Source organism: Rosa rugosa, chromosome 4, assembly GCF_958449725.1.
Source record: "Rosa rugosa chromosome 4, drRosRugo1.1, whole genome shotgun sequence".
Classification (NCBI taxonomy): Eukaryota; Viridiplantae; Streptophyta; class Magnoliopsida; order Rosales; family Rosaceae; genus Rosa; species Rosa rugosa.
This window is the reverse complement of record NC_084823.1, coordinates 293,398-315,614: the sequence shown is the minus strand read 5'-3', so window position 1 is coordinate 315,614 and position 22,217 is coordinate 293,398. Positions and strand designations below refer to the sequence as shown.

At 42.0% G+C, this 22,217-nt stretch overlaps 2 protein-coding genes across 6 annotated transcripts; both read left to right on the top strand.

Moving 5' to 3' along the window:
- Positions 1 to 4,290: 4,290 nt before the first annotated feature.
- On the top strand, positions 4,291 to 8,854 carry LOC133741741 (uncharacterized). 5 transcript variants are annotated; one of them, XR_009862088.1, is made up of 5 exons: positions 4,291 to 5,112; positions 6,906 to 7,489; positions 7,722 to 7,822; positions 8,340 to 8,439; positions 8,530 to 8,854. XR_009862088.1 is itself a non-coding variant. In XM_062169473.1 (4 exons), the coding sequence occupies exons 1-4, from the start codon at positions 7,349 to 7,351 to the stop codon at positions 8,800 to 8,802; spliced, it is 615 nt and encodes a 204-aa protein (XP_062025457.1). In that variant the 5' UTR covers positions 5,157 to 7,348; the 3' UTR covers positions 8,803 to 8,854. The 5 variants fall into 5 exon arrangements, 2 of the variants coding, with proteins under 2 accessions (XP_062025456.1, XP_062025457.1); XR_009862090.1 differs by having other exon boundaries at positions 5,911 to 7,640; XR_009862089.1 differs by having other exon boundaries at positions 5,251 to 7,640.
- A 9,906-nt stretch (positions 8,855 to 18,760) lies between these two features.
- Positions 18,761 to 20,062, top strand: LOC133745856 (uncharacterized). The gene has a single exon (XM_062174021.1). It carries the CDS (start codon positions 18,970 to 18,972, stop codon positions 19,597 to 19,599), a length of 630 nt encoding a protein of 209 aa, XP_062030005.1. The 5' UTR covers positions 18,761 to 18,969; the 3' UTR covers positions 19,600 to 20,062.
- The last annotated feature ends 2,155 nt before the right edge of the window (positions 20,063 to 22,217 follow it).

The window sequence follows — 22,217 nt, the reverse complement described above, 5'->3', positions numbered from 1 at the left end:
CGGTTGGCAGGCACCCTCTCTTTTTGAGGTGCGGCGGTAGCAGACCCCTTTTTCCCGCCATCCACATGGGCCCCCGCCTGAACGACTGGCAGGCCGTCACCACCAAGGTGAGAGTGGTGCGGCATAGGCAACACCACCGGAACCTCGGACGGGCTTAGTGCCAGCGTTTCCGGGTTCACAACAGTCTGCTGATCCGCCAGCCCAGAGGCATACATGGTCTCCAGGAAGTTGTCGATCTCTGCACGGTCCATAGCCTTATCAAAAGCGTCGTCGCTCGATTTGTTACCTGGCGGAGTTTCTAAAAAAAAAAAAAACAAACCGGTCAGCCTGCGATGGTCTGATCGAAGGTAAAGTGTGGCGGAGATTTCTTACCAACGGCACGAGTCAGTCGTTGATCGACCAACAGCTCCCAACCGGTAAGAAGGCGAAAATCCAGCAAGTTGCGATTCCGCCAACAGCCTCTGATGCGTGCCACGCGACACTCTTCTTCACGAGTCAGGTTATACCGCAAGCCCGCTGCACAAACAAACAAAAATCGTTAGTAGAAGTACAAGACTATGCATAAGAGAAACTGCCAGCTATGTTCAGCGGAAACCAGTGAACAACCTCGGATAGGTTGAAACTCCGACTTAATCCTAAACGTCGGCTCCCCCTCGTTGGACCCAGCTTGATATTCCCACCCTGTCGTGGCAACACAGAAGGTCCCCCGCCAATAGGTCATGGAATCCCTTAGGTTCTCGATCAGTTTGGGCGCTCCCTGGCGGCGGCTTAAATTCACCTGCCCTCTGCAACCTTGGCGCTTCACATACACCAGCTCGTAGAAGTGCAGTACTTCCGCTACAGTAGGTCCCTCACAACCGGACAATCGCCATAGTGAGTTCAGCGCCAACATAAGCCGCCACATATTGGGACAAATTTGCCCAAAAGCAAGGCCAAACTCGCACACCAAGATTTGAAGATTCGGCACAAGCGGGAGTGTCACTCCTTGGCGGAATATCGCCTCGTGCACGGCAGCGTACCCCGCTGGAAGAATCGATGCTTTCTCGTCCACCGTCGGCGGACGCAGCTTCACCGAACCTGGCAACCGGAACATCCGCTTCACCCGGTTGACGGCGGCAACAGTCATCCGCCCACCTGCCTCGTCAACAGGGGTGCCATCCTGGAGGACCCACGCTGACTCAGCATCCTCCCCCGCCACCTCTCCCCCGTCAGCAGAGCCACTGGCAGTGTTATTACTTGCCAACCGCTCATCACGCCTATTTTTGGCAGCGGCGGCCTCCCCTGCCCTAGAGCTCTCTAGACGCAAGGCATGACCCATGGCTACTTTCCAAGGTATGGTTTGTAGCGGCTTAACCTCTAGCGGTTCTGGCAGTGAGGTTCCTACATGGGCAGACGGACGCAACGAGTCAATAAATATTCTATCCGCCACGCTGAACGACACGTCATACCAGGAATCCTCACTGCTCGAGATCTCTATGACGTTAGCCATCCCAAACCCTAAAACCCAAATCAGTTGGCTCAAACAAGATCTAACCTATACCTACATCAGTCATACCCAAGAACATCAAGAACAGTTACCCAGAAAATACCAAAACCAGAACAAAGATACTTAACCCAGATTCGACCATCTAGCAAATCCCTAAACACCAACCATCTGCCAAACACCATAACCCACCCCCAAATCTCACTTCACACCCTCAGAGCACACCACAGAAGAACAGATAACACCATAAAAAACAAAATCGACAAAACCCAGAAACCGACAGATCCAATGAAACAGGGAATAGAATCAAAATACCAACCTTAGTGGCGAAAACTCCGGTATGATGGTGAACAACAGTCTTCGACAGGGAAGATCTTCGCTTTTCCGGGTACGATAACTCCACGAAATCCCGGCAACTTGTTTCTGGAGTCTCGAACGAACAAAGCTTGAAGACGACGAGTAGAGTTTGAAGCTTTCGCAAAGTGTCAAATCTCGCTGAGTTCCCCCCCCCCCTTTTATGTCAACATCAACGAATTCTAGACCGTCCACTGAAAAACGACATCGCGCAACAGCCGTACACGTGTCCCACATCTCCACTTACTCTCCGGATTAACCGAGGCGTCGCCTCGGTTACGAAATCTATAATTACTCGCATTAATGGCGAGAAGACGGCCAGACTTAGGGGACACGCCTCCAGACGCTAACCCTCCTGGAGTTGGCCACGTGTCAACCCCCATCAGACGAAGCGTCTAATGGAAGTAACCACTTGGGAGGAAAACCTTCCATGTGACGAAGTCTTCGCTGAGCGAAACCCCGCCAGCGGAACTTCTCCCTTGTCACCTTCCAAGTGACGAAGTCTCCGCTGAGCGAAACCCGCCAGCGGAACTTCTCCCTTGTCACCTTCCAAGTGACGTAGTCTCCGCTGAGCGAAACCCCGCCAGCGGAACTTCTCCCTTGTCACCTTCCAAGCGACGAAGTCTCCGCTGAGCGAAACCCCGCCAGTGGAACTTCTCCCTTGTCACCGTCCCGGTGATGAAGTCTCCGCTGAGCGAAACTCCGCCAGCGGAACTTCTCGTCACCCTGCAAACGGGGCGTCTTCCGCTACACACCTCTAGTGGAACTCCCTTTTCATCTTGCAAGCTGCGTACTTTGTTCAGCGCAATACCGCTCAATTAAATACCGCCAAGCACGTCTACTGGACGCTGTTTCCTGCTTCAACCAGCGGGGGGATATCCGCCAGCGGCGGATCCCGAGGCCACGCCTCACTCTGACAACGACCGCCACGCGGCGTTACGGTCAGACCGTCCCTACGGGACACGGGGACTTGTCAATAGTCTACGACGGCCCTGATCAGGCACGTTGACCCCCGTCACTTGGGTGCTAAAGATTGGGCTCGCTACCCAACACCCTCTGCTCCGCACAGCTCCCCCTCAACAAACAATTTGCAGACCATCCGGAGGTCTATCTTAGCTGGGGAGTGGGGGACTCCCTGGGGGGCCTAACAGGGGCCCACCCGAAAGGGTATAAAGCGTTTGCTCAGTAAATCCATGGTTGACAACGCACTGACGCTAATTATGCTGTTGCAAGTCTAGCAGAAGATAACGCTTCAAACCGCCGAACAACTCCCCAACCAAGATTGCCCTCCTTGACTGGAGACTTGGGGGACTTGTACATACATGTACATTCACAAGCATAATTAGCTATAATGGGCTACGCTCATTGTACAGCCAAAGGTACTAATTCCCGCCAAAGGAACTAATTCCCGCCAAAGGAATAACATACAGATACACGGCCAGGCGGGCTACGGCCTGAGCCTCGGATAGCCCCCAGATCACCGCCAACGCGCTGCCACGCGCCGTGCCAAGATAGCATCAGAAGCTCCTGAAGCTGGGGACTGAAGCACATCAGTCCCACATCGAAAACAAGGAGAAGATCAGCCTCCTCCTCACCTATAAAAGGTTCTCTCCTCTCTCTTCATTAATTACGCATTTACTACTCATTTATTGTTATGCTGTCTATATGCATTGACTGACTTAGGCATCGGAGAAGTGAAGACCGCCCAACGCGGTCTCCCTCTGACGCCCTGTCTTTCGTTTGACAGCTAGCGAAGATCACCAAATCCAGAGTAGAGGTCCGCCCACCGGACCCGCGTTAAACGAAGGTTTGGCAACCGCCAGACTTTGGGCTACCGCCAGACTTTGAGCAATAACAGGTAATTTGGTGTTATTGAAATTATGTTAGGGTATTTTTGGTATAAAAAATTGATTCCGGGTGGGTTCACTACTACAAAAATCGAAACACACAACACTCATCACACAACAGAACTAAAATTTGCTGTTGTGTGTTAACACAAACTCTATCATACAACGGTACAAATATGTTTCTGTTGTGTGAATATAAGAAAATTGAAAACTTTTTTCTTAGGAAGGTATTGCACAACTGAGTTAAGAAGTTTCCGTTGTGTGAATATGAGGCCTAGATGGAGGGAAATGAGCACATAATTCCCTCCCAGAAGGAGCTCAATTTGAATTATTCACACAACCGTTTTTTTGATATCTGTTGTATAATGAATGTTGCATGAACCTTGAGAAATCCTCTAGGTACACCTAGTGCAAGTTGCACAAATTTACACAACAGATTGTCATAGTTCTGTTGTCTGAGCATGGAAGCAAATTGCACAGCGCGGCAAAATTAATTTAACTCAAATGAAATGAGTCACAGGCGGCAAATTTTCCCTCTCAGCCTGTTTTGTAATCATATACTCATACAACGGTCCGTTAATTTTCTGTTGTTGGAGAAACTTGAAGTCTCCCACTAAAGTGCTAAACAACTTATGTAGTCTTTATTGAAATCAATACTCTCGATCAAGGTTCATTCCACCTTTCTTATGCCACCTCTCGTTCATCTTCTTCTTCTACTATCTTTCTTCCGTTCCTAATATCCCTCTTTCTGTCCCTCTCTCTCTCTCTCTCCAAATCTCCCCCAAATTTTCGATCTTTGGCCCTAAAACTTCGACCTATATATCTTGAATCAACCATGGATCTGGCCCCGAAAGAACTTCAATTTCTCTAAATCCCATACATTCTCCGAGAATCGACCTCTCCCCCTAAACAGTCCCCCAAGACCTTCTACCTCATAACCCTAACCCCCAATCCTAGCCCATTCTCTCTGAAGGTAGTGTTCAGTTGGAGGTTTTTCCCTGGAGGTTTAGCAATGGCGTATTCGATATCATCAATCTGCAATCTATGGTTTCTCGACACACTCACTCACTCTCTCTCTCTCTCTCGTGAAACCTTTCTCTCAGTCTTCCATCTGGTTCACTCCACTTTCTTCCCCGATATACCGACCCAAATCCCCACATCTCCTCCACCTGGGTTCACTCATGTTTTACTTTACCGATGGATTCTGATTCTCTGACCACCACATCGCTCTATCCAATAGGGAATGAATCCCTTTTTTTTTTTTCCTTTCTATTGAAGCTGATCGAATTCCAGGTATCGATTAGCAATGGCGGTGAAGCACGGGCTCCACCGAAACAGAGCCGCCAGATCTCATTCCCTACTGCGGTATTTATATTCGTTTTGTTGTTTGGTTGATTTTCTTCGTCGGCCATGGCCTCTACAGCTCCGGTTGGTCCTTGGCACCCTTTCAATTTATTTACTTTGAGAATAGTGTGTGTGTGTGTGTGTGTGTGTGTGTGCATAGTTAAGTGATTATGTGGAATTTAGGTTTGCAGATCTCAATTAGGTTTTGCTTTGGCTTTGCAGTTGGGGGAAAAATTACCTTACTTGCTTGCAATTGCTCTCTTCTTTGCTTTAGAGAAGCAAAAAGAGTGAAAATTGAACGTCCTCTTGTCAAGATTATCTGAAAATCAGGAATGCTACTTTTCTTTCTTTTCTTTTTTTTTTGGCTTTTTGAGCTGTGAGCAATGCACATTTATTACAAACTTTGCAAGTGTGTTTTGTGTTTTAAGATAGTGAGTATATGAGTGCACATTGCAGTATTAGGATAGACAGTTTAGCTTTGTCTCGGTACTTAGATGGTCAAGTTTTAAGCAGATTTTGGTGATTGACAACAAATTGTGGTTGTATCGACAACTATATATATATATATATATATATATATGCCTCTGCTTCTAGCCCACATTGAGGTCTTATTATGTTCTTGATTATGCATACCGTGAAACTTTTTCTTGACAGCTTTCACTTTCACCAGAAGTAAGTGTAACTCGTATTATCTTGGTAATGTAGTTTTTAGCATGTCTTTTTCATACCTACTAGTTTTTAGCATTTGGAAGGTATAGCTTTCTACTAAGATATCATTTAATTAAGTATGTAGACTCTGTTTTGCAATTTTTTTTAACAGATGTTTTAACTAAATCAACTCACAATTTGAGCTTCTTGTTGGATTTCAATGCAATGGTTCAGGGAAGGGCACACAAGGAGCGATCTACTGATCTAGGTTTGATTGTCAAGTATCCATGTCTACAGATATATTTAGATTCCAGTATGGTTATTAGAGTTCCTACCAGTAAGGTTACTAGAGTTCTGATTCATGGGCGTGAATTCTTATTCTATATGTCTTTTATTTCTTTGTTTTGGTAGCCTAGTGTAATTAAAGACACATTGAATGGTTTATATGCTTCGTGATTTAGTATTGTGATTTATTCCTGGATATGAAAGATTTGTTGATTGATAGTTTGGATTTGTTAGACGTAATGATTTTCAAATGGTCATGCTAAAACAAAGTAGAACTGCAGGATATACAGTTGCCACTTTTAGTTTTCTCTTTCTTATTGGGATGAATAAGTGACCATGCCTGGTTGCTTTTGTCTCTGACTGCTTATAATTCCAATCTGAAACAGCTATGCATGGGTTTTCTGCAGAATGCATGTTAGCTAATCTTTGATTTGTGGCTGAAGATATAATAGGTTTGGATGCACCAGCCCTTCAGTACCAGCCCTTCAATTTTATATACACTATTAAGAAAATATATAATATATCTTCTTCTGCTCACTTTGCTTCCTCTTTGCAGACTAGTTAATTAGGTGAGACCTGCTCCTCAAATCTCAAAGCACACTATAGCTTAGATTCATACTGGCTTCCTTCCGATCTACTTCATGCCCTCCTTCCTCTATTTCATGCTGTTTTTCATAGAGCTAGCTTAAAATAAAGTGCTCTATACTTTTCTAGTTTTGAAGTTCTAAATATTCATATACCTAAGCTATAACAGCACTAGAGATTTGAAGATTGTACTTTGTTTCTTGAAAAGTCTTTAATCTTAGATCCTTTATTTTGCTTATTCTGGACCTGAAAAGGGTAATCTGTCAGCTTTCTGCTATAGATATTTTTGTTCAATCATACAAAGAAAGCTTGCTCTCCTCTCAAATTTAGCTTAATTGTTTTTTGTTCTTGCTACTTAGGCTTTTGTGGTTCTTCATGGAGTTGAAAAACATACTTGAAGATCAAATGGCTACTCCTTTGTGGTTCTTCAGATTCCCACCACCATTGATTGTGGTTCTTGCTCCATTGCTTATATTGGTGGGTTTGATACTGGGCTTTGGTTTCTACTCCATCTTCCTAACATCTATAACATTGATATTCTCAACTCTTTTCTTCACATGTTCCAAGCAAAAACCTGTTCTGCTTGAGAGATTAGTTGAAGAAAAAGTTGTTCTTAAGTCTGATAATGAAAGTGCTTCTATACAAGACAAGGAAGTTCAAGAAGCAAGTAAGAACAATGAGGCTCCCAAATACTTGGTAGCGGCACAAAGTTCAACACCAGATTTGGTAGTAGAAAGTGCATGCCTTGATGACTTATCAACTAGTGAGGAGTCTGAAGTACTAGACTGGCCATTTGGAGACAATGTGGATCGGAGTCCAGATTGCTCAGACGGTTCAATCTCTGACGAGAAAAGCCTCATCGAAATATCCCTCCCCGACGGATATTATGTTGGCCATGACAAGGAAGAAGAGTCCATCTTTAGTCTGCAACAGAAAATGTCAGGTTTGTCACAGAAGGCCATTTTCCAACAGCATACTTTATTTGAGTTCTTAGCTGAGATCAATGAGGAAGAAAATATGATTGAAATTGACATATCCATGGGCTCAATCAAGTGCTCAAGGTTTGAGATTGAAGCTTGATTAAAGAGTTCAAGGTGCTTTATTGTTGCCCAAGTTCATAGGTAGTTACTGTTTGCTCTACTGATTTGTGCCTATCATTGATTGTTGTTTGGCAGGGTGATGCTGATGGGTATGATTTAGTTGTTGTTGATGCCATGCATAAAGCAACCTGTGCAAGTAGAATTTGTCACTCGTGCCGACCTAATTGTGAAGCAAAGTAAGTTCTATTAAATTTGTTCTGTTAGTCATCGTACCGTCCTCGTCCCACCATGCATATAGGGAATTTTACAGAGCAGTACGAAGTTGTGATTTTGACTAGTAATTGTTACATCCCCATGATATATGGTGCTGCATCTAGTTAAAAGTTCTTTGTTGCTACTTATGTTTTACGGTTACCTTTTGGCTTGTACGTACTTAGAGCTTTCGTACTTTATGATGTTTAGATTATTTAATTTATACTTTGGTGTAAGAACAACTTTCCATTTTAGAATATTTATTTTTTGAATATGCAGTTTTAGATTGCCATTTCAGTAAGTATTATAGCACTGTGGTTAAGAACGCCGGAAATACAAATTAGATTGATGTATGCTATCAAGATATGTGTTATTAGCAGTTCTTTATGTCTTATATATACACAAGTACCTATAGTAATCAATGGCATCCTAATCCTAGAATTTAGTCTGGCCAAACTTTGACTACTAGTTCTATAAACATTTACACTTTCGTTAATGCAGAGTTACTGCTGTAGATGATCGTTACCAGATTGGAATCTACACTGTACGTAAGATTCAATACGGTGAAGAGATCACATTGGACTACAACTCTATTAAGGAGGTCTGACTCTTTTGCCTATGGGTCTCATGTGTTACTCGATTGCAATTTACATGACTGTATTTGACAATTGAAGTCTATTTTTTTTGACAGAGTAAGGAAGAATATGAAGCATCAGATTGTTTGTGCGGCAGTCAAGTTTGCCGGGGAGGTTACCTGAATTTGATAGGCGAAGGATCATTCTTGGAGGATCGAACATATGCTGCATATGCTGCACAAGATGGAAATTGGATTGCTCGTATTGCAACATTGCTTGTGGGTGAGGATCGAACACAGTCTTGTATAGCTTATGAAATTGGAAGGCTTCGTTCAATGAAATGTTTAAATGCTTATAAAATTGTATATAGTGAATCGATTGGAGTTTGATTTTATGTATCTAAGTTACTTTTAGCATTAATATAAAATTATTGTTCATTGGTAATAATCTCTAGCATTGATTTTGTATGATTTCACCTAGCATTGATCTCATACAACACAATACAAAACAATGTATTGTATGATTGTAAACGAGTTTAAAATTAAGGCTTCTCCTACAACAGTAATTGGCTATTAGCCAATCTGATTACAATATTCACACCACAGCTAACCAAATATATTGGTTGTGTGAACTAACAACCAACAACAAAAGAAAACAAAGTTCTGTTGTGTGAGATTCATAACACACAACAGAAATGAAATCATCTCTGTTGTTTGAGTAATCAACAGACAAGGGAGATCATTTCACTTCAGTTGTGTGTTATTAATCTCAGACAACAAAGAATGAGTAATATCTGTTGTGTGTTATATATCTCAGACAACAAAGAATGAGTTATATCTGTTGTGTGTTACATATCTCAGACAACAAAGAATGAGTTATATCTGTTGTGTGTTATGAATCTTAGACAACGGCGAATTCCTTCTTCTGTTGTTTGAATGTGTCGACACATCCCCGCGCATGCCATGCCAGGCACATGCCTGCGCAGAATTCACACAACGGAAACAGGTATTCTGTTGAGCAAAGTATTATCACACATCAGTGAAATCACCGTTGTGTGATTTTTCAATCACACAACACTCGTTTAGACCACAGTGAGGCTGGTCATCACACAACTCCAAATATCTGTCGTCTGATTAACTTATTGTAGTAGTGGTTGATTCCTAAACCCATCTCCCCCCTAGGTTATCGAATTCCTGAGTATTCAGGAATTGATTCCTAATAAGAATGTGGGACCCACATTCATTCGGATTCCCTTACATGTAAGTAAACGACGGAATTCTCTTATTCCGGAATCATTCAATCCATTCTCATTCCGATTCCAAGTTAGTAAACATGCCATTAGAAGATCTTAGTGTGTTGCATCTTACAATATATATTACGGTAGACACACTTTTTAATGAGTGATATTTGTTAGTTTTCCTAGCGTTTAACCATGTATATCAAGTCTAAGTCCATATGATTGGTGTATGTGCTACTCTGACGATAACAAATAATGAAATCCACTTATTTTCTTCAAAACATGACTCATCTGATAACATAAATGATGGTTTTTTGGTGAAATTTTAGCAATAAGTCCAAACTATTTTTTTTAGCAGAAGAAAAGATTTAATTAATCTCAAAGCCAGAATGACACATACAATAATTTTCTATACTTGCGACCTACATCAATGTCAAAATAGTTTGGAAAGAACCAATATCATCCACTAAAACATTTAGGCTCATTTATTTAGTAAGTCTACGAGGCAATAACTATGTCTCTTGCCTAAAATTAAATTAAGCAAGAAACCATTTGCCAATGCAATCAATTATGGTACTCGACGATCCTCTTTAACTAATTGTACGTAATAGCACTTCATAGTATGCAGGCTTCAAAAACTCTAAATATTAAGTATAAATTGAGGGTGGCAAGACACTCTCCTTAATCAATTGATCCAGCCCAACTATAGATGCAGGCCTAAGAGAGGACCCAATGACTGCTGCGTAGACAAGCCCTCCATTGACAGAGGTAGGCCTAAGAACCATGAGTCACTCTAATTGAGGCTTAGGAGACCTCACCCCACACCTAACAAGTAAGCCAACCCATAAGGCCCAACCTTGCTTGCTGCCAATATACTGAACCACAATGCAAGTCAGGCAATCGAAACCGCCATGGAAGCTCAATCAACAATTGTATCGGCAAGCCGCCGCCAACATAGAACGAGCGACCCAACAGACAAGTAAGCTGCACCCCAACCAATCCAGCTGCACTCCTTGGCTTCCATAGCCTATAATGTTATGCATCGTACCTAGACTTACCTATTTATTGGTCATTTGGATGGTAAATGACAAAAACCTTTAATTTTTCCCTTTATTGAGAACATTTAGGGGCTCAAAAGTTGACTTTTTTTTTTTGGCTCAATTTTTTAGAAAACTTCTTTCAAGAAAGTTGTAGAGGACGTTAAAAAGTTATGATATGAGAAGCTTCGGTTACTATTTTAGAAAATCCTAGTATAAATAGCAAGTTACCATAGTGACATTCCATTTCGGTATGGAAACCCTAACAAACCAATCTCCCATCAACCCGACTAGCGGACCCTATATATATAGAGCGAAGCCTCGCTATGAAATTAAAGTGCGAGGTTAGAGTTTAGAGTCACTTTTCGGTCGCATATCTACATCTCGATCGTTCAGTTTTTAGGTACTAATGTATAGATCATCTCTGCAAAATTTCAGCTAAGTTGATGGTCGTTAAGGCATTGATAACTGCCTTAAAGCTAGTATGGTTCAGATTTGACAGATTCAGTTTGCCTATTGGTTTAAGCGAGTTAGATACCTTAAAGATCATCAATTTGGCTAAAATTTATTTTAGATCCAAATGTATAGATCACTTCTGCAAATTTTCAGCTAAGTTGATGGTCATTAAGGCATTGATAACTGCCTTAAAGCTAGTACGGTTCAAATTTGATAGATTCAGTTTGCCCATTGGTTTAAGCGAGTTAGATACCTTAAAGATCATCAATTTGGCTAAAATTTTACAGAGATGATCTATATATTAGTACCTAAAAACTGAACGGTCGAGATGTGGATATGCGACCGAAAAGTGACCCTAAACTCTAACCTCGCATTTTAATTTCAGAGCGAGGCCTCGCTCTATATATATATATAGGGCCCTTCCACTAAGGGATCCCTTTTTTGGTCTTTTATAGGGATAGAGCATTAGACCAACTTTTTGATCACATTTCGACATCTCAACTGTTCAGTTTTTAGGTCCTAATGTGTAGATCATTTCTGCAAATTTTCAGCCAAATCGGTGATCGTTAAGGTATCAAACTAGAATAAATCAATGAACGAACCAAATATGTCAAATTTGAACCATTCATACTTATAATCTTAAGTCGCCGTTTTGAATGCCTTAATGATAATCAATTTGGCTGAAAATTTGCAGAAGTGATCTACACATTTGGATCTAAAATCTGAACGGTTAAGATGCTAAAATATGATCGAAAAGTTGGTCTAATGCCCTATCCCTAGAAAAGACAAAAAAAATGGATCCCTCACTAGAAGGGCCCGGCATATATATATATATATATATATATATATATATATATATATATATATATATATATATATATATATATATATATGCTAGCCAACCCTATTCCCATTTTTTATCACGACTCTCTTCCTCTCTACACACAACGCCGCACCACCTAAAAGGGGGCAGCCTTTGGGCTACTCTCTCCCAATTTCTTCCATTTCCTTTTTCTTTTCTCCTATTCTCACCAACAAATCTTCATCAATTTGTCAAGGAGCATCAAGATTTGAGTTTGGGTAAAAGTGAGGAGCCATAAATCAAGATTTGTCATACTTGCTCTATAGCAATTTGTGACTTGTTTTTGTTAATTCTCACTTCTCTTCACATTTCTCTCTTTAATTTGATACATATTGTTGTTGATTAGTTGATGGGTAGTGAGTAGTCTATTTAGGAAACTAGGGTTTGAGCCCTAGCATGGATTCAATGTAATAAATATGTTTTGATTCAATGGTTTTTAGTTTTGTGTTTGGCATATGTTCTATTCTATAATATTTGGCTTAGATGCATGATTAGGAGCTTGATTAACTCTTGAATGCGTAGATGAGCATGTCTACAACAAATTAGGGAGCCTAATCACCTTTCTAATTTATGGCTAGGACACTTGTTTAGAACATGGTTAGTTACAGTACCAATTTTGATTGCGTATTGGCTAGCTTGGAAACCTTGATTCTAGAACTCTTCGTCTTTTGGTGCAACTAAAGGCCCTAACAAGGCTCTAAATTGTCCCAATTGTGTTTCTACGACCCTTGATCCGGAGTAGGAATACCATTTAAGGAATTTAATGACTCATGAACCTTGAAAAGCCTTGGGTACAGTTCTTGATGCTATTATGAATTAAATGACCATTGTTGGAACATATTTGTGCATTGAATTTGGCTAGGAGGATACCCTAGTGACCTAATTTTCATTTCTTACTTTTTCCTTTCTTTATGTAATTTAGTTGTTAGCTAAAGTTTTCATTTAAATTCTTGCAATTTAATTATTAGAAAATTACAATCACAATTTCAAATGATAATTTCTACCTCATTGTAAATATCTACCACGTACTAGGCTCTTAGTTTTGATTATGCTTTGGTGAAAACCAAAGCCGAGCATTGCTAAGGCTTGTTGCCTTAGATTAGCATTTTTATTTATTTTATTCTCCTTTATTTGCCTAGTGACTTTAGTTCCGACTACCCAAGGATTGTGGGTTAGCCACTAATCCCCGTGGTACGATAATTTTAGGCTTAATACTTCCCTATCTTGACAATGATACGTACGCTTGCGTAAATGTGTATCAAGTCAATATGATAAAGTTTTGTAAACTGAATTATAAATCAAAATGAGACTCATTAGATTGGGAGTTCATAGTACATGTATTGAATTTTGATGCGAATACTAATGGAGGAATCAAACTCTAATCTCTGAATGTAGTTGCAGACTCGCAGTTAAAAATTTGTTCTCTTTCCCCCCCCCCTCTATTTGTCATAATGGTTTGAATTGATTTTGATCAGAAAAAAAAAATTTAAAACAATTAAACAGCCAACCACCTGGTGTGATAAGGTTGGTTCAGCTGCCTAGTATGGAACTCCCATGTCTAGAGTTCGAGCCCCAACTTCCACCAGTTTATGGCCAGTAGGTTTGAGGGGCTTTCGGGTTCGTGCGCTCGCGGCGGGAGATTTGTCTGGCTTTGCTGGGATACTCTCATGGACATCGGTTCGAATATTGACTTGGTGGGTGTGCTACTAACTCTATAACGTCCCGAACCTGAATTTATCGGTTTACTAGTCATTTGGACGGTAAACGACAATTACTTTCACTTTTTACTTTGTTTCGATGCTTTTAGTGGCCCTAAAAGTTGACTTTTTGTTCGGGTCAAAATTTGATAAAACTTTCTTCAGGAAAATCGTAGAGGACGTTAAACCGAGCTCGTGCATATGTGGTACGTAAAAATCGGAGTTCGTATGCGAAAGTTATGGCCAAAATACTAAAGTTACTGTTCATGGTAATTTGTCTATAAATAGCCGAGTTACTGTGGTAAGTTTCCATTTTCGGAAACTTACCGAGCTCTCTCTTTTCTCTCCCCGATTCCCTCTCCCTCTCCGACCTCTACACCTGCTTCCGGCCATAACTCCTCCATCCGGCGACGGATTTTGACGCATAAGGTGTCGTTGGAAAGCCCTCTTCCTTCTCTTCATTTCTGGGTTCGTTTGGTAGCTTAATTTGAACTGTGGAAGGTGCAGCATCGAGAAGAAGATGAAGGTCACTGTAGCAGATCAGAACTTTCGTCGATTTTCGGCGATTTCGGCCGTCTCCGGCCACCAAACCGGCGTCGAAGGTTCGGTTTTTGCCAAGGATAATTTTGCCCCTAGCCTTGAGCCACGATTTGCAGTGTGGAGGTCGAATCGACGATTTCAAATCCTAGGGTTCTTGGGTTTTTCTGGAAAAACTTCACCGGCCAATTTCGATCACTTACAGGTAAAATTGGAACTTGTTGTAGTTGATAAAGATGTTGGGTCTGTTGAGTAGGTGGTGCTGCCAAAATTTGGCGGCCATCGGAGGTGGTGACCACCGGCGCGTGGGCCCCACACGCCGCCACTGTGGGTGGCGCGTAGGGTTGGTTTTTAATTCCTGTTTTAGCCCAATTAAATCCTATAAATGTTGTAAAGCTTGTATGTGAAGTTTGGTGAATTTTGGAGGAGTTTGGAATTGGTTGTGAGTTTCCGAAGTTTGGAGTTTTGTGATTGAATTGTGGGAAATCCGGCCGTTGGGTTTCCCTCATTTTCGTTGTGGAATATGTAAATCGACGAATTGGTATTAGTGGTATAATTTGGGTTGAATCCGAGAAGAAGTGGAGATGTAATTATAAGGAATTGATTTTAGGAATCATATTAATTTGTTGAATAGTTATTCACGGAATATAATTGTGTACAGGGTGACGTACCGAGCGATTGCTCGACGAAGGAACTCGTATGCATGATCACCTGAATAGTACTGTGAGTGGACTTTTATTTTTAAAGAATGATGCATGCATTTATTTTTCCAGAAATAATAATTTATTTATCATTTTATTATTGAGCATAATATTTTGCCTTGGATTATAATTTTGGCATTGTTTTTCCATATGAATTTCATATACGAATCTATTATGCTCAGATTTGGATTTCATGATTTGTTTTCGGAATATGATTAAATTTTCAGAGATTAATTATAATTTATTTTCAATTATGATTCGGGAATGGATTTTGAGCCTTTGATAAGTATCTCCGATATATGGTTTTTATTTGAAATCATGAATTAAGTGATTTTCGATGAATTACTTTCCGAGATGATTTCCGGAATTTATTAATATATTGTATTCGTCAATATTGAGATTTTTTGGAATATTTTTCGAAAATGGGATTTTCGATTGAATTATTTTATCGATTATTTCTCGCCTAATGGTTTATGAATTCTAGAATATTTTGGCGTGCGGGGCCACGTCATTGGAGTATATATTTTCTTGAGATTTTCCGAGTATGGATGGGATTCATACTCGTGTTTTGTTGCGAGGTTGGGGAAGCCTTACTGATTTACTGGTTTTCGATTGTTTTTCCTCACCATACTCGGGTCATTCGATTAGGTCTCCTCCTCACTTACTTTGTGTTTGTGAGTGGCAGTCGAGGTGATTTATTCTCCTCCTCACGTGAGTGGTAGTCGAGGTTATTAGTTCTCCTCCTCACACAATCTATGTGTGAGTGGCAGTCGAGGGTAGGTAGAGCCTGAGGGGCTCCTTTACCAGTATGGTGAAATCTCTTCCCCATATCCTTTTATTTGTTACTTGACTAGCGGGGCTAGTCCGATTCTCTTAACCAGCGGGGATTGGTATGTTTTCACGAGACTCCGGGTTTTAAAGACCTCTGTTTTATAAACGTTGCATGCATCGAAGTTTTATGAATTTAAATCCGTGGGAAAGTAATACAACTTCATTTCTTTTAAATTATTTATTTAGTTGTATATTTTTGTCCACTCACACTAACGTGTTTTAAATTACTTTTCCCTGGGCCCTTCGGTTTTAAATGCCCAGTTTGCAGGCGAAATTAGTTGAGGTCGGGCGTACATGGAGTTGAGGCATAGTCAACAGCATGGCTTCCGCGTTGGCCTTTGAATTAGGTTTTCCTTATTTACCTTTCTATTAGAATTGCTCTTATTACCTGTGGAATTAATGTTATTCAAGTTGGGAATTGTGTAATGTGAATTGGAGAATGTTGTCTTATGGGGAGCAGGGTGGCTCCAGGAGAATAAGGATGGATGGTTTAGAAGTGTAAATGTTTTCCTACAGGTATTGGGTAGTCCATTTTTAGGGGAAGTTCCGCCAAATTTTTGGTAGAATTTCTTCTAAGGTGGGCCCCGCAGGGCCACTTCGGATTTCGGGGTGAAATCCGGGGCGGGTCCTGTCAAACTCGCTAACGTAACCGTGGTGACCTGTTACCTCTCTCCCAATCCAAAAAAAAAAAACAGTTAAACAATCCTTTTGTATGTATGATTGTAGTAGGACTCAATAACATTTTTTTTTAGCCCAACCGTTTTATATATGTATTAGAACTACTTACTTTTTTGAATCAGGGAAAAATATATTCATCGCAAGCCAGAATAAGCCGTTACATACCCTTCCGCTGTCATTTAACATAGACAGACAAGAAGTTAGTGGTAGTACCCACAAGTGGTACGTACATATAGTCTTACTCATTATACAATCAAATACGTAAGAGAAGCGACTTTTTAAAAAACCTAAACTATCTCTCTTAGCCTTGCGCCGTGAGAGAGACTATTCCTCACCTAAGCGTCCCTGTCCGGCGGGGACCACTGATGGCGCCGGTGTCACCGCGTTGTCGTTGGGTTTGCTGCCGGACGGGTATTTCATCTGCCTTGGCTTCTTGGGATTGATGGCTTGGAGATAATTGTGGTGGGTGCTCTCAATCTGGTTCGAAGCTTCTCAGTGGCAAGTTGGGTCTGGGCATCGTGGCAAGGATGGTGATTGGCGTCGGCGTTGGATTGGGGACCGATCCAATTTGCTCCGGAATGCTGCGGCAGCGGCAGCGGCAGGGCGTATCGAGGAAGATGTCTTCTTGCTCCGTTTGCTTTGGTTTCTTCCAACTCCGGTTGGATTGGGACTCTTGCATGCGGCTGCGGTGACGTCTTTGGTGCGATGGGTCATGATGGTGTGGTTGCAGTCTTGTGGCGTGGGCGGCAGCGGTCACTAGGGCATGGCGGCAATGGGTTTTCACTTTTGGTGGAGGCGGTGAACTGAGATTGGGTGTGGGCCCATCACTTTGGCTCTGAGCTTTTCCCCTTAGACCTAGTGGGCTGGCAATTTGGGCCGGGCTATTGCCCTAGTCTCTTTATGTTTTTAGTTTTATCTAATTACAATAAATTCCTTATATTTAGGAAGCTAAGCACCGATGTGCATTTTAGAACTACTTACTTTATTCAATACTATACCAAATTTATAATTATCTTTGTATCCTATATTAAATTGAATTTTTATTATTTCAAACTAACCAATCAAATAAGGTAGGTGGGACCAATTCATATACTAATACATGTTTTTTTTTTTTTTTTGAAAAGATACTAATACATGTTTATATGTAGTCAATCACGTAGGGGTGCCAACAGTAGTAATTGTGTGTATAGAATTGAGTTTCAACTAGATCACAAACATCAATTGCATATGTAGCCAGGTCTGTCCCTGTTTGCTTGATATCATCAAAGGAGCATGTCCCTTGTCATACCCGAGAGGCCAATGATTAGCGTTCGAGTCCCAACTCTCACCAGTTTGTGGCCAGTACATTTAACTGGCCTTTGGGTTCGTGCGCCTGTGGTTGGGGATTAGTCTAGTTTTGCTAGGATACCCTCGTGGACCTCGATACGAATACTGACTAACTCTGTGTCTGTGTGTGTGTGTTACTAACTCGCTAACGTAATTGAGGTGACTTGCTACCTCATATTCGTTAAAAAAGCAAAAAAAATGATAGAGACGAATTTCATTCATCCCTAAACACGTGATTATATATCTTTCATTTAATTAATAATGAATTTATAACACTAGTTGATTTTCGTGTTAGAAGTTAGGATACAAACTATATAATTATCATATACCAAGAAACTAATACACACACACACACAACCACCACAGGTGGTCGAGTTGGTAAGAGTTTCCTAGTGTGGAACCCCCACACCCGGGTTCGAATCCCGCCGACGCTGATTGGAGTTAAATCGCAATCTATTCTTGGTGACCGGGGAAGAGGAAGCGTTCTGACATGATTCCCCGACACAGATTAGTCTCTCGGCCTAAGAAGTCTTTGAGGAACCGTGTGATATTGATAAAATACACACACACACAAGTCCAGATCTCCAATAAGCTAGATAGGAAGCACCATTAACTTTCATGTAAACTACAAAAAATCATGATAGCTTGTAGGCCTCGTTTGGTTTGGGAAAAGGAAAAAACTTTCCTTTCCTGATTCTTATTTTCCGTGAACCAAATGAGGCCGTAAATTGAATTTGCAGAGTCAGGCAAATGTAAGTAATTAACTATAGTTGTTATTATATAATCATTACCAGTTAACCCCGGACCAGTATAAATAATATTCGATGATTAATTCGAATCCAATGGATGATCTAAATTGCTGGAAGAGGCAGAGGCATACATGAATTAAAGGCGCAAGAATTAAGGTAGCCTGGCAATTGATGGTTAAAAATAACCAACCGTAGTTTGTTAATGGTCGATGATAGGGAGATAAGCGCCAGCTTGCTAGCTAGCTCATAGATTCCGAGATCCCTAATCAGTATATATATAGTGATTTCTTCCAGCTTTCCTACCAAAGCTTCCTCCCGCATCTCACCCTGCTCAACGCAGGGAGGAGACTACCGCGGGAAGGAGAAGGAGGAGATCTCGAAGCTAGTCTCTACCTATCTAGATTTCCGAACTATCATATCGTTATTTATCTATATATAAACAACAATGGAAAACCAATCTCAGGCAGACAACAAGCAGCTGGTGATTGCCATCCCGGCTGACCACACCAACCTAGCCACTGATCACCACGAGGATCATGAAAATGCAGCAGCCCCCGTCACACCAGCCACACAGCTAGCAGCAGCTAAAAAGAAGCGTGGAGGTAATCAAATTCTGAAGGCGGCCATGGTTCTGCTCCGAAGTCGTTCTAGAAAATCTTCCAAAGCCGCCTCCGTGGAAGGAATGACCCCCAAAAGCGCCTGGAAGCGCCTCGTGGGGTCTATGCGGCCGTTGCACCTCCAGAGCAACCATTCCTCACCTCCGCCGCCTTTATTTGAGATCGCTGCACCTTCAACTCCAACGGGGTCTGAACGATACGAAGACGTGCTCCCTCCACCCATGTCTCCTGCCCACAGCACCGGTCTCGTGTCCAGATCCTCATCCGAAGATAGCATGCAGAGCAAATACGCTTCTGCTGTCAATCTCCAAGAGCTGGACCGGAGCGAGCAGGACGAAGATAAGAACAAGGGCGAGGTTGCTAATATATATGGTGGTGACGATGAGCACATCGACGCCAAGGCCGAAGAGTTCATAGCTCAATTCTATCACCAGATGAAGCTTCAACAATCGGATTGAGGTCAATTGGTTGAACTAAAGCCAAGTAACCAACAACCTATACCGAGGCCGATCATGCGCGCATTCATCAATATATTTATATATAATTAAGCTGAAACTAGCTGCTATCTAATATCGGTTCTAATTGGGTCATTTCAATGGTGTTAATTAATAATTATACAGCACTATGTTATGCCCATGGCTGCAGGTAAAACTTAATTATATCAATGCATGCATGCATGCATGTATGTGCCCCTTTGGCTAACTTGCTTCCATTATTGATATATATGATCTAGCTTAAGCTGGACTAACTTCAGAAATAAACGATATGTGTGTGTGTGTATTTAAAATTTTACTTATAGGTGTTGGCTAGCTAATTCTATCAATGAAGAATCAATATAAGACAGCGTTCACCTCATGAAGATGTATGTAGAAATTAATGCCTCTGTATTCATTTATTTTTATTTTTATTTTTGTAACTGTTTAAGGATATCTCTATTTGTGTTTGGCCCAAACTCTAGGTTACTTGACCTAGTGGTAATAGGGTTAAATTAAAAGGATCTAGATTCCTATTCAATGTATGATTACTTTCCTTGTACGATTGAGATTCTATGCATTGTAATCCTCTATATAAAGAGGCCCCTATTATCAATGAGAATACACAGCAAATTCCTCTCAATTTCAGTTTCTCTACAACACGTTATCAGCACGAGCCCTAACCCTGAAATCCTAAATTCGTAGCCTTCAAATCCCAGAAACCACCGCCGCCCACCTTGAAGATCTCAACTCCAGGAGTCCAGAACCGGCGGCCCCGCCCCCAGAACCGGCCACCGGAAATATCTATATCCTCCCTGCCCGGTTCGAAGCTTTCCTCCCTGCCCGGTTCGAAGCTTTCCTCCCTGCCTACTGCTACCAAACTTCACCGGAAGCTGCAACCAGACCCCAGATCACCGAAGCCGAAAAATATCCACCGAAACCGGCCTAGAAACGTCCGAACCGGCCACCGGAAAAGACTGCTACCGAACCGGCAGAAAGAAAAAAAAAAAAAAAAAAAAAAAGGAAGGCAGCAGATCAGCCCAGCCCTGCGTCCGGCCCAAAACCACACAGCGCAGGCCCAGAAGCTTGGCCCACTGACGTCACCCATCTCAGGCGCCCACGTCAGCGTCAGAGTGCCACATCAGCTACCGGCCGCCACGTCAGCACCTCGGTCAACGTCAGTCAACCCTCCGGTCAACGCCGGTCAACCTTTTTCCGGCCGACTTCCGGCAACTTTCCGGCCACTTTTTCCGACTACTTTTCCGGCCACTTTCCTGCGACTTTTTCCGACGACTTTTCCGGCCACTTTCCTGCGACTTTTTCCGACGACTTTTCCGGCCACTTTCCGGCGACTTTTCCGACAACTTTTCCTGCCAAATTTTCCGGCGACTTATTTCGAGGTATTTTTTACTAAACGTTCCCGTTTTTTTAGAGTTTTTAAATTCAATTTCTCTTCTTTTCTCGGGGACTTTCAACCTCCCTTCTTCTAACCCCCCCCTTTCTTCTTCATAGTGGAGACCAAAAGCCGAACTGTGGGGGTTCGTGCTCACTCCAAGCTTGGAGCTTGTAGAGTCCTCCAAACTTAAGAGTTTGTTGAGAAGAAAACGATCGACCACACACATCATTGTTTCGATCTAATCCAACCCCTCTTGGAAATTCCTAATTTCTTGGAAGCGACTACGCTCAGAAATTTTATATGTTTTCGTGGTAGCCTTTCACGCTCCGAAACTAACCATTTTCTTGTTCTCTTTCAGGATGACTAACCTGAACAAATTGGACTTTGCTCCATTGGGAACAACTGGCTCTGAATATCACAGGTGGGTTCGTGATATCCGCCAGCATCTCAAGGCCGATGGAATCTTGAATACGATTCTCTAGCCTAGCCAGGACGTGCTAACTGTTGAGCAAGCTCAAGCTTTGGAAGCAAATAGAGCAGCCTTAGAGGCAAATAAGGCGAAAGCCATCATCCTAATGACTCGTCATATGGATGATTCGCTCCAATACGAGTGTATGAATGAAGAAGACCCCAGAAGGCTGTGGGTTTCACTCGAATAAAGATTTGACAACGTCCGTGACTCCCTGCTTCCTGACCTAGAAGTGAGATGGCATAGCCTCCGCTTCTGTGATTTCAAGTCAGTTCTTGACTATAACTCGGAAGCACTTCGCATTAAATCCTTAATGGAATTCTGTGGTAAAGAGATCACAAATGCGATGTTGATTGAGAAGACTCTCTCTACCTTCCCCGTTTCTGCATTGATGGTTGCTAAGAACTATCGAATCGATATTGCTGCAGGACGGATCACAAGGTTTCATGAGCTCATTGGAGCTATGAATGTCGCTGAAAAACATGACAACATCCTTGTGAAGAACTATAATTCGAGATCCGTGGAAATAGAGCATATTCCGGAATCCAATTATAGTCGCGCCCCTAAGAGAAGGCGCCAAGAGCGAAACCCTAACCTTAGGGATACTTCTGGACTTTCTGGTCCATATAATCGCTCTACTTGGGAAGGTAACCGCCAATATAGGCGAACACGGAACCGAAGAGGTCAACGTGGAAAAAGAGAGGGAGGCAACGCCTCTGGCCATGTTGGTGGCGCCAC